The sequence below is a fragment of the Mesocricetus auratus genome, unplaced genomic scaffold, assembly GCF_017639785.1.
Source record: "Mesocricetus auratus isolate SY011 unplaced genomic scaffold, BCM_Maur_2.0 Super-Scaffold_6730, whole genome shotgun sequence".
Taxonomy (NCBI): domain Eukaryota; kingdom Metazoa; phylum Chordata; class Mammalia; order Rodentia; family Cricetidae; genus Mesocricetus; species Mesocricetus auratus.
Window position 1 is genome coordinate 24,890,586 of NW_024429184.1, and position 12,586 is coordinate 24,903,171.

General features: G+C 37.2%; 1 protein-coding gene across 4 annotated transcripts in view; it reads right to left on the bottom strand.

Annotated features, from left to right (window-relative positions):
- Positions 1 to 12,586, bottom strand: part of Rngtt (RNA guanylyltransferase and 5'-phosphatase) — a 186,412-nt gene that overhangs the window by 163,723 nt on the left and 10,103 nt on the right. For 3 of the 4 annotated variants that reach the window (XM_040740422.1, XM_005080835.4, XM_021233423.2), the window contains exons 3-7: positions 8,796 to 8,899; positions 8,625 to 8,713; positions 4,553 to 4,628; positions 3,248 to 3,488; positions 252 to 361 (exon numbers count right to left, since the gene is read on the bottom strand). In XM_040740422.1, coding sequence (XP_040596356.1) covers positions 252 to 361; positions 3,248 to 3,488; positions 4,553 to 4,628; positions 8,625 to 8,713; positions 8,796 to 8,899 — 620 coding nt within the window. Of the gene's footprint in view, positions 1 to 251; positions 362 to 3,247; positions 3,489 to 4,552; positions 4,629 to 8,624; positions 8,714 to 8,795; positions 8,900 to 9,685; positions 9,825 to 12,586 lie in introns of those variants that run through there. The other variant, XM_040740421.1, reaches the window with a different exon arrangement.

The following is a 12,586-nucleotide window of genomic DNA, read 5'->3' on the forward strand; positions in this document are numbered from 1 at the left end:
GCAGAAACAAAGAGATCAAAGAAAACAATGCTGGTGACAATAGTAATATATTCTTGAGAACAATGTGAGTCATCTGTTCCTGATTCAACTTGACTGTCACAGATTACCTTTAAGAAAACAGGTGAAATCCTCTTAAGCACTCAATGTACACACTAACTTAAAGAAACAAAAAAAGCCCAGTTAATGTCTGTATCAATTTTAAGTGTTACATAAAGAATAAATTTTATTTAAAAGTTGAAAATATTCCTTACCCTTCCCAGCCACAGAACTGATGACATTTCTGCTGTACCTCTCCTAACTTTGGTTGAGTTGTTACTTGAGTGACACCTTTAACAGTTATACCTTCCAAGAAAATAGCACCCTTTAAAGAAAAGAGGATAAAATGTTAATAATACACACATATATAAAGGACAAATGTGTTTACAAAATAAATGAATTAGTTTATTTTCACAAACCTAAGAAAACTCATATTAAACAGAAATAATCTGTTCCACCTGCTGTACTAGTAACATCTATATAACCCACCAGTCAGGAGGCTCAGGCAAAAAGATTATGATTCTGAAGCCACCATAGGCTATATGGCAAGATCCCATCTTAAAGCCAAAGAAAAGTAAAGGTCTACTTCAGGGAATTGTATAACATTTTATGTGCTTGTTTTATTACACTTTTTAAAACCAAAACATTAGTCTAAGTGTATACTAAATTAGTTTCAGGTCCATCAGAGAGCTTCTGGCATCACTTCCAAGGAAAGTCTACACAACAACTCTAGCTGATAATGTCATTAAAGAATAAAAAACCTGGTCTACAATTTGCAAAGGTCAACCTTCTGGCCAAGATCTGGCAAGCAATCCACTTGGGAAGAGGAAGAAAAACATTCAGAGTTTATCCACATATGCATCACTGTCAGGTCTACAGGAGTCCTAAGTCTTTCCAGCTACATTCTGCCTGAAACTCAGAATTAATATGTATAGTCATCTAATAAATCTTCAACTCTGATGATGCCTTAAAATAATGTAGGGATCCCTTGACCTAAGGATCAAAGATGACCAATGCTTTCCTTGGCTGAACAACAAAACTGCTCTTTCAAAACCACATCTAGGGGGCTGAAGAGAGGCTCAGTGCTTAAGAACACTTGCTGCTCTTGTAGAAGAACCCTTGTTCAATTCTGAGCACCCACATGGCAGCTCACAATTATCTGGAATCCCAGTCCCAGGTGATCTAACACACTTTTCATACCCCCATGGGCACCAGACACACAGGTGATACACATACATACATACATAGAAGCAAAATACTCATACGTATAAAATAATAAATCTTAAGAAAATATACTTCTAATGCAGCTGTGGTGACACATGACTAACATTCCAGCACTATGGAAGCCAAGGGAGGAAACCTACAAGCTCAAGGTCAGCTTGGGCTACACAATAAGTTTGAGGCCTATTTGACAGCCTATTTTAAAAACTTTAAAAAAAATAAGGCCATTTCTATTACTAAATAATGAAAATACATTCTGAAAACAACTTGTAATATACTGTATAAACACTTACTGAATGAGTCACCTCACTAGCCTGAGAATAAGTTACTTTTGAAAATATTTCTCTTTTAAAGCAATCTACACTTGTGGATGGCCTTATAGTCCGTCTTCAAGATGGAAATGCTTAAACACAAAGGTTTTCCAACTAAGAGTTTAAAAAAAAAACTAAACAACTACTTAATTCATATAAAACAATCCAGGCATTTTTCTTTCTTGCTTGTGAACCACTATCAACTAAAACATGAGTTGTAGTGTCTACTGGACAACCACAATATACATTAATTACTAACTTCATCAACACCTCATTCCTTCCACACTTCTGTAACTTTCCCTTGGTCTATACCAAGTATATCTATGTACAAGTAAAAGAGTACTATGCTCTCAACAGATCGCTTGTCACTGCAGGAAAGAGGAAGATAACTCCACTCTACCACTTTCAATTAAACAAAGGGCATTGTATCCCATCCTCTCCTACAACTATGTAGCAGAGGGTAGCCTTGAATTCTGAATGCTGGAATCAGCATGTATCACTATGCACCATTTATACAGTGCTAGGAAACGAACCCAATGCTTCATGAATGCTTAGCAAGTATTCTACCACCTGAGTTGTAGCCACAACCCAACTCCTATATTTCATTAGACTCTTAATCTGAAAAGATTAAGAGAAGTTGACTAGGGAAGCAGAGATCTTCTAAGCTGTATATAGTACAAAGGAAACACCTATGGCAGGGGACAGTTACATTACCTATATGACTATTTTGCAGAAACATTCTCACTGGTTATTAGATAATACACTAAGTCTATTGTTAATACTAAATGTAGTTAGTAGTTTATTAGCTAATGTCAATCTAACATCTAAAAGTTCTTTGGTTACATAAGAAACAAAACCAGAATGGGATTTCTTAACTCCAACTTTTCTCTGATTTAGAAAGAGAGAGAGAGAGAGAGAGAGAGAGAGAGAGAGAGAGAGAGAGAGAGAGAGAGAGAGAGAGAGAGAGAGAGAGAAAGAGAGACTTCTGGGCTGCAAAATGGCTCAGCAGGTAAAGGCAATTGTTCCCAAGCCTGACAACCTGAGTTAAATCCCAGAAAGCACAAGATGGTTGGAGAGGAATGGGCCCCACAAGTGGCCCTTTATCTCACATTCCCACCGCAACAGGCAAGTCCCTCTACCCAAAGAATAATTTTGTAAGACAAAATTTTAAAGACCAATTCTGGCTGACTAATCTTTAAAAGTAAGGGCATGGTGGGGCATGCCTATAATCTATCTCTGCATTAAGAATATTACTCAGCACTCTGACAGGAGGATTGGGAGTTGAGACAAGACTGGCCTTGAGGTCTCCATGTGGTTCACGATGTCAGGACTTATTTAATTAATGGGTTTCAGGTAGAACCTAAATTAATTTCATAAAATCAGAGGCCACTATTATGCTCTTCAATATACAGAGAGAGGGGGAGGGAAGGAAGTATTTGGGACCATCAGGATGGCTCAGCAGGCAAGGGCTCCTGACTTTGACTCCCAGGACCCACACATAGTATGAAAAAAGAACTGACTCCCTCAAGTTGCCTTCTGACCTCCAAATGCATATTGTGCCATTCCCATACCAAGGCATATACGTTCAAGTATGCATATATGCAAATTAAATGAATAAATGAAATTAATTAAAAATAAATTACATGTTTCAAAGAATATTCAGCATTTGTGAACATTACCAGTTTTAATCGTTCTTTTCTCCTTTTACCAAAAGAAGCACTTGACCCTGGTTCTGAGTCCTTTTTCCCATCTTCCTCCTCATCTTCTTCATCATCATCCTCAAAACACCAATCTGGCAATACAGGTGGTGGTGGTGCTTCTTCTATATCACCATAGCGACGAAAAAGTTCCTTCAAATAATCACCCTTATAGATTCCTGGTGGTCTGGCTTGGGCAAACGTAGCAACTGCTGCTTCAATACTATGGAAAACAATCAATGCAATTTTCTCACTAGTGTCCATTTATGTGGACTTATCAACAACTCATACTCAACGCACCACAAAAAGTATAACAGGCATATAAAACAGACAAACTAAAATCTTTCCTCATCAGCAAAGCTTTCAATCAATGATAAACTGATTCTAAAAACACATACACAAGTTATACTGCAACATATCGCACACATAGATCATCCACCTATAACACATGGTCCACTATAATACATAGTGTTTTCTAATACATGGTGCATTACAAATGTCTAAAGCACATTGCTGTGTTTATGACAGACATGGATAGCCAATGAAAAGAAATCTTAATAAAACATTGAAAGTCAAGGTCTCATAGATAAAAGAGCAGTCAAGAAAATGTGAACAGCAAAGTGAACAAACATATTGATTTTTAAGAAACTACCAACAGACCCAGACCCAATCACCAAGAATACACATCTTGAGAGGGAAGTAAGCATTGGCTGAGTCTGGCATAGGAGTCTGATGTTATTGTATGTAGTATTCTGAATGGCCAAAGCTAAAAAATACACAAAGTAGAAAACCACTGAGTATAAAAGAATAGAGAACAGTCAGATCCATGTTTTGCCTCACTCCATTCCAAAAAAGGACCAAGTGGGTAAAAGGTTTTAGAAACATAAACTATGAACCTAGAGCAGTAATAAGAAAATTCAGTTAGCAATATCCTATCCTCATAAGAATTCCAGGTAAGTAGGCTCTAATCCCTCAAAATCTAAAAATATACTTTACAAGTAACATGTTCAATAAAGATAAGATTTGTTTAAATGGAGTAATGCCATCCTAAAATGCTTCCTTCATATAGCATTATATGCTTTTCCTCGTAATTAACAGCCATAAAAGATAAATTTCACAGGAAAACGACATTTCCAAAGTTGAATACAAACACAAACATTGAAGACCCAACCTCTACTAATTCTAAAATACAAGAAAAACATGGAAAAGCAAGAACACTGTTTATAGGATTCATAAGTACCATGAATTGTCACATATATCTTCTTCCACTATAACAAATCTATATACCTCCAATCCATTTTCTCCACCAAAAAGGCACATATGAGGAAACCAGTCCGGTTGAAGCCATGGGTGCAGTGAACACCTAGAAGAGAAAGCAGCTTGGGTTAAACTGAACCACTCCAAATGCCACATTCTGTTTTAAATGACAACCTGCTTTCCAAACAGTTCAGTTACTTAATTACACTACATATTTATACATTCTAAGAACTCTAAATACTCCTTTAATTAATAGCTTATTAATTTAAGTTGTTTAGGATCTAACTTAGAGCACTAGACAAAATCTTTAAAACAATACACTGGTTTATTGGCCTAAAACTCTCTACTGTCTAATATTTGTCATTAAAAATTTAAGAATTGCTGGGCGTTGGTGGCGCACGCCTTTAATCCCAGCACTCGGGAGGCAGAGGCAGGCGGATCTCTGTGAGTTCGAGGCCAGGCTAGACCGACAGCCTCCAAAACAGAGAAACCCTGTCTCAAAAATCCAAAAAAAAAAAAAAAAAAAAAAAATTAAGAATTTTAGGTTTAAACACACAGGTCAGAAGGACAGACAGAAAAATAAGACACCTATATTCCACAACTTTCATCCAGTTTTTCCAGCCCTCCTTATAATCAACATGAAAGATAGTCAAACTGCAATGGGAAAGAGTCAAAAATCAGACCAAAAAAAAAAAAAATATGGATATAAGATCATCTGGGATTAATAGTAGTTGACTGTAATCAACTAAAGCGATTGGCTGCTGTAGTGGTTTGAATACAACTGGTCCCCATAGGCTCATAAGGAGTGGCATTATTTGAAAAGATAGAAACACGTGGCCTTGGACACCAACTAAGACAGCTGCAGATAACTGATTGGCTCAGTATAGTAAACCTATATTATTTTGAAGTGCTTTATAAACCAAACTACTGTAGCTTCACATGGGGCTTATTTTAAAATAAATCTTTACAAGAAAGAAACACATGAAGAAAATATTTTTCTTAAACCCTCTTTCAGAATATATTCAAGATCATTTTTCTGGGCATGGTGATACACCCTGGAATCAAAGCACTTTATAAGGAGGATGATCAGAAGTTCAGGGTAATCTTCAGCTATACAGCAAGTTAAGGCAAAGTTAGGCTACAGGAGGGAAGGAGAGAGGGGTGGAGGGAAGAAGAGAAGTGGAAGGGATCATTTTAACATTTTTAAGCTTTCATTCCTGTTTTCATTCCATCATTGAAGAGCCTAAGCAAAAAGATTAGTCCTAGAGTAAAGCCAGTCTGGGCTCAAAGCACAAAACCAAAGAGTTTGGAACTAGTAATTAAAGCCTGACATTGCACAGCACTCTGGAGGCAGAGACAGGCGGATCTCTTGAGTTCGAGGGCAGCCTGGTCTACAGAACAAGTTCCAGGACAGTCAAGGCTGCACAGAAAAAGTGTCTCAAAAAAAAAAAAAAAGAAAGAAATGAAAAGAAAAAAATTAATATTGCTCCTAGATCAACTGACTCTCCTGCTGACTCAAAATGAACTCTCACAGAAGCCAAGTGTGGTACCCCACACCAGAAATCCCATTATTTAGGAGAATGAAGCTGGAGTTTGGTGAGGCTAGCCTAGAACATAAAGCTATGTCCTAAAATAAATAAATAAAATAAAGTGTGTGTGTGTGTGTGTGTGTGTGTGTGTGTGTTTACCATAAAGCCTAACAACCTGAGTTTAATATCCAGAATCTGCATGGTAGAAGGAGAGAACCAACTCCTGTAAATTGCCCTCTGACCACCCCCCATACCTGCTATGCAGATGTGCACGCAGACATTCACACGCATTCATATTCACACACACACACAAACACACACACACACACACACACAAATACACAATGTTAAAAAGGTTTAAATAATAACTAAGGTAGAATATTTAGGCCCTGAGCTCAACTTCCAGCACTGTGGTACATTTTCATAAACACAGCCCTCAGGAGGTAGAAACAAAGATCCTGAGTTCCAGTCCAGCATGGGCTACAAAGAGCCTATCTCAAAAGTTGAATAAGGTAAATATCATTTTCATCTCATTTCTACATTTAAGATATCTTTACAAAAGTGTTTTTGTTACTTAAAATGACAGTTCTAAAAATGACTATTAGCGGGGTCAAATCAAATATTTCAACTTTATAGCATAATATCCATCACTATTAAAAATAAAATCTTAGCCGGGGTTGGTGGCACACGCCTTTAATCCCAGCACTCGGGAGGCAGAGGCAGGCGGACCTCTGTGAGTTCGAGGCCAGCCTGGTCTACAGAGTGAGTTCCAGTACAGCCTCCAAAACAATACAGAGAAACCCTGTCTTGAAAAAACAAAAAAATAAAAAAAAATAAAATCTTTTACACGAACAATCCTCATAAACAAAGATACAAAGAAAGTATGGATAGTAAGAATATGTTCAAATGTAAACAAAGTAATCACAAAGCATATAGCGCAAACTATCAATCCATTCATCAGTGGCTAGAGCATGGGTTCGCCTAAGAAAGTAATGCCAAATGAAGTTCAACAAAATCCTCTGAAGGCCAGTAAGATGGCTCAGCAGATCAGCAGGTAAAAAGGCTTGCTGGGACAGCCGATCTGTACTTACATTCACCTGATTTTTTTTTTCTTGTTTTCTTTTGAGACAGGGTCTCTTTATGTAGACTTGGCTGCCCTAGAATCTGCTACATAGACCAGGCTAACCTCAGTCATAGGAAGCTCCCTGTTTCTGCCTCCCAAATCTGGGATGGGATTAAAGAAGATCATAGCAATACTCAGGCCAACAATGCCTTTCTAAAGTTACTTTCTCAAAATACAATCTAACAACATTCATATATGGAATTTTATTGTTGTATCTTGTTTCTCTAGTTTCTCTTTTTTCAAGCCATTAGAAGTTTCTTAGACAAAACTTTATTTTCCTATAAAAATAGTCTCCATTCTGAAGTCCTATGCTTGTTTTCCCATGGTATTAATTACAGCTTATACAAAATGCTTGAGACCAGAAGTAGTTTAGGTCTTGGATTTTTTTCCCCAATTTTGGAAAATGCATTTTAAGAACTGAATTCATGTCTAAATATGAAATTTGTTACATATAAACCTAACCTGAAAGTAAAATTGTAGACTACTCTTAACAAAACTTTAAACAAAGTTTCATGAGGTGGAATTTGCTATTTGTGGTGTCCTAACTATACTCACAAAGTTTGTGGTTTAAAAATATTTTACATTTTGAATATTCAGATTATGGACTTTCAATCTATAAACTGTTTATCTATTATATAGCCCATGAATTTAGTCTAGGAACATAATTAAATTCATGTGTTCTAGCACCTCAGCCAGGAGTATTGTGTAGATGGCTCTGCGTGCTTCATAGTATACAGGAAATATCCAACTGTTAGGTTTTTACTTTCTTTTTCTGTGTGTGAGTGTGTATATGGAGACCAGAGGTCATTCCACGCCCTTTCCCAAAACAACAAAATTTAAAAAGAAATTTTAGGTTAAGTGAGAAAATCTGAAAGTAGACAGATTTTTAGATAACATTAAGAAATTTGTAACTATTCTGCTTGGTATACTAATTGCACAGTGATTATATAAAAGCCAAAATCCCTTAAGAGAGATACTGAAATATTCTTAATGAAATGACATGACATCTATGATTTCCTTTAAATATGGGGGAAAAAAAAGTCAGGGAAGATCAATCAGTCAGAAAATACCTTGCCACACAAGCATGAGATCTGAGTTCAGATCCCCAGCAGAGAACAGCACACACCTCTAACCCCAGCATCAGAAGATAGAAACAGGCAGACTCCTGCTCACTGGCCAGCAACCCTAGCCAAATTGATGTGCTCCAGTTAGTGGGAGATCCTTGGCCTACACAAACACACACTCTCACATAAGCATGTACATATAATATACACATCTATTAATTAAAAATAACAAAATTTAATACTAAAATAAATGAGTGGAAAGATTAAAAGTATCAGCAAACGATAATTACTGAGTATACGAAGTCTTATTTTACTTACTACTTCTCTGTGTTTGTCAACGTCTAAAACAGAAAGCAGGGGTACTGTCTTAAGGAAGTCAAGCATACCTATAAGTTCAGGTGGGCTTCTTTCATTAAACCTCTCACACAGGCGAATGAATGTCTCGGTATTCTCAGTTGTGGGACATTCACCATGTCTGAGAACACAAAAAGAAGTTGCTTGGAAAAGAAATTACAAACCTCAATGAAAATGTTTAATGTTAATAACTTACAACTTACCCTTTACATTGAAGTTTGATATACTTGATTCCTTCTTTTTCTATGTCACTTCTGTCATAGAACCTTGAAGTATTTGTCAGATCCACCAACAAGCTCATTTTAACCTTGAAAAAAAAAAAAAGGCAGATTTGCTAGTCACTACATTTATTCCAAACAGGATGAGTAGATGACAAGACTAGGGTTCATCCACTCCACTGAGCAGGATTGCATGCTCATTGCTAGCAAGCAGCTGACAGTGGAAAGTACCTTCTGAACTAAGAATCCAAGCATTCCAGAAATAAGAGCTAAGCAGGCACTGGAAAATAATTCTAAACTACAGAGGAGAGAAAATATAAGCAAAGCAAACTCCACTGTCAACAATGTGAATTCAAAGAGGCAAACACTGTCACTGTTTTCTGTATCTACCTCTGGTCCTCAGAAGCCTGAAACTTAGAAGTAGGACAGCATTCTTCTAAAAGAGTACAGCTCTAGCCCAAGGGACACATCACCCAGGTCCAAAGTAGCCACCACAACTACGTAAGAAGCCATTAATGCAGCAAATGTGTGCTCCTTTTCTAATTTATTCTTCTATTTTCTAAAAATACACTAATGCCTAGAACTATATTCCTTATAAAGAAGCACAGTAAAAAAATGAAAACAGCTAAGTGTGGTGGCGTACACCTCCAATCCCAGAGGAAGGCAGAACTCTGAGTTTGAGGCCAGCCTGGTCTACAGATGAAGTTCTAGGACAGCTACACAGATGGTATAAAAAAAAAGACTCCTCTGAAATTCTTATATGCAATTCCCATGCTGAGGACATGGCTCAGTGGGCAAAGTACTTGCTCTGCAAGCATGAGAACCTGAGTTCGGATCCCCAGCACCCACATAAAAAGGCAGGTGTGGTAACACACCTGTAATCCCCGAGCTGGGAGATGGAGACAGGATGATCCTCGGGGCTTTGTTGTCCAGCTAGTCTAGCCAAATCAGCAAGCTCCAGTTCAGTGAAGGACCTTGTCTCAAAAAAATAAGTTGGAGAATGACAGAGGAAGACATCAGACATCAACCTCTGGCCTCTGCACGTATATTCCTCTTCCTGGATATCAGAAAGAAACAAGAGTTTGAAAATGAAATAAAATCCTAACTTCATTTTCAATAAAAATGAGAGGCATATAATATAAATGGTTACTTTTAAAATGTAGCTCCGAAGCCTAGTGTAGTGGCTCATGCCTAGTACATGGGAGGTAGACACAGGAGAAACAGGACTTCAAGGTCATCCTCAGCTATGTAGCTGAAGCACATGAGACCCTGTCCAAAAATAAAATAGAGGAGAAAGAAAAGAAAGGAAAGAAAGAAGAAATGTATGTCTGACCTGAACTCCAGAAAGAGTTAATTCACATGTCCTCCACAGCATTCTGCCACACAAAATTTAGGAAGATGACAGGAAAATATAACCAATGAAACTGAAACTGAATTGAGTTACCTACCAAAGTCTTTACATTATCTATGAGTGTAAATCTACCACATAAACAGACAGAGAAACAAATAATCACATGATCATCTCATCAGTGCAGAGAAGGCCTTTGACAATATCCATAATTCCTTTAGGATAAAAGTCCAGGATGGACTAGCAATACAAAGGACAAGCAAGTCAAGAGCCAAGATCAACATAAATGGAGAGAAACTCAAAACAGTCCCACTAAAATCAGAAACAAGACAGGGATGTTCACTCTCTATATGTATTCCATACATTACTTGGAGCCTTAGCTAGAACAATTAGACAACTGAAGGGGCTAACACAGGAAAGGGACAAGTCAAAGTATCCTTATTTGCAGAAGACATGGCTCTATATATAGAAGACCCTAAAGATTCTATCAGGAAACCTTCACAGCTGATAAACACTTTCAGAAAAATAGCAGGATACAAAATTAACTCACAAAAAAAAAAAATCAATAACCTTCCTATATACAAATGACAGACAATACTAAGAAGAAATCTGGGAAATATTACCTTTCACAGTAGCCCCCCCCCAAAAAAAACTATCTTGAGATAACTCTAATCAAGTAAGATAAGACTTGTATAATTAAAATTTTAAGATACTGAAGAAAGAAACTGAGGAAGACAACAGAATTTGGGAAGATCTCCCATGTCCATGCGTCAGTAAAATTAATTTGTGAAAATGGCCATCCTACCAAAAGCAATCTGCAGATTCAATACACTCCCCATCAAAATTCCAACACAATTCTTCACAGAAATTGAGAAAGCCTTCAGTTTCATATGAAAACATACACGCACGCGCGTGCGCTCACGCGCACACACACACAAAGAACAGGATAACTTAAACAATTCTGAAAAATTGATATTAAAAACACTATTGAGTTATCACCATTGTCTATCTCAGATTGTACTATAGAGTTATTATAATAAAAACAGCATGGCATTGGCATAAAAATGTTAATCAATGGAATTAAATTAAAGACCCAGACATATTTCCACACACCTTTGGATACCTAATTTTTAACAAAGATAAAAACACACACGGGAGAAAAGACAGCATCTTCAACAAATGATGCTGGTCAAACTTCATTGCCACATGCAGAAAAATGCAGAAAGATCCACACCTATCACCCTGCACAAAACTCAAGTCCAAATGGATCAAGATCTTACCATAAGACCTGATACTGTGAATCTGACAGAAAAGAAAGTGGGAAACAGACCTAAACTCACTGGCATGGGAAAGGACTTCTGAATAGGACACCAATACAACAGGCACTAAGAACAGCTAATAAATAGGATCTCATGAAACTGAAGAGCTCTGTATGGCAAAGGACACTGTTATTTGGACTGGGTAGTAGGTTATGAAATGAGAAAAGATCTTTACCAAGTATACATCTGATAGAAGGTTAACATATAAAATATATATTTTTTTAAAAAACTAAAAACACCTGAACATCAAGAAAATAAATTAACTAAAAAGTGGGGTACAAAACTAAGCATAAGCCGGGCATTGGTGGCGCACGCCTTTAATCCCAGCACTCGGGAGGCAGAGACAGGCAGATCTTTGTGAGTTCGAGACCAGCCTGGTCTATAAGAGCTAGTTCCAGGACAGCCTCCAAAGCCACAGAGAAACCCTGTCTCGAAAAACCAAAAGAAAAAAAAGAAAAAACTAAGCATAAAATTTTCCAAAGATGAAATACAAATGGCTGTAAAACAAAGAAATGTTCAATAGCCTTAGACAGCAGGGAAATGCAAATTAAAATGACTTTGAGATTTTATATTACACAAGTCAGAGTGACCAAGATCAATAAAACAATGATAGCATATGCTGGCAAGGATGTTGGGAAAGGGGAATACTAATTCACTGCTGGGGAGAATGCCAACTGGAACAGTCGCCACTACAAAAATCAGTGTGTCAGGAAACTGGGACTCAATCTACCTTAAGATGCAGCTATCCTAGTCATGAGCATATAACCAAAGAACCCTATCTCCTACTACAGAGATACTTACTCACCCATGTTCAGTGCTGCTCTATCTGTAACAGCCAGATATTGGAAACAGCCTAAACGTCCATCAACTGACAGATAATGAAAATGTGATACATTTACACAATGGAGTATTATTCAGCTATTAAAGAACTGGAATTTGCAGGTAAATGGATGGAGCTAGAATAATTCATCTTGAGAGAGGTAACCCAGAACCAAAAAGACAAATGTAACACACTATTCTCTTATATGTGAATATTAGTTCTAAGTTTTCAATATGTGTGCTACAATCTGAATAACCAGAGATTAGGAACCTAATAAGGTACAGTGAGA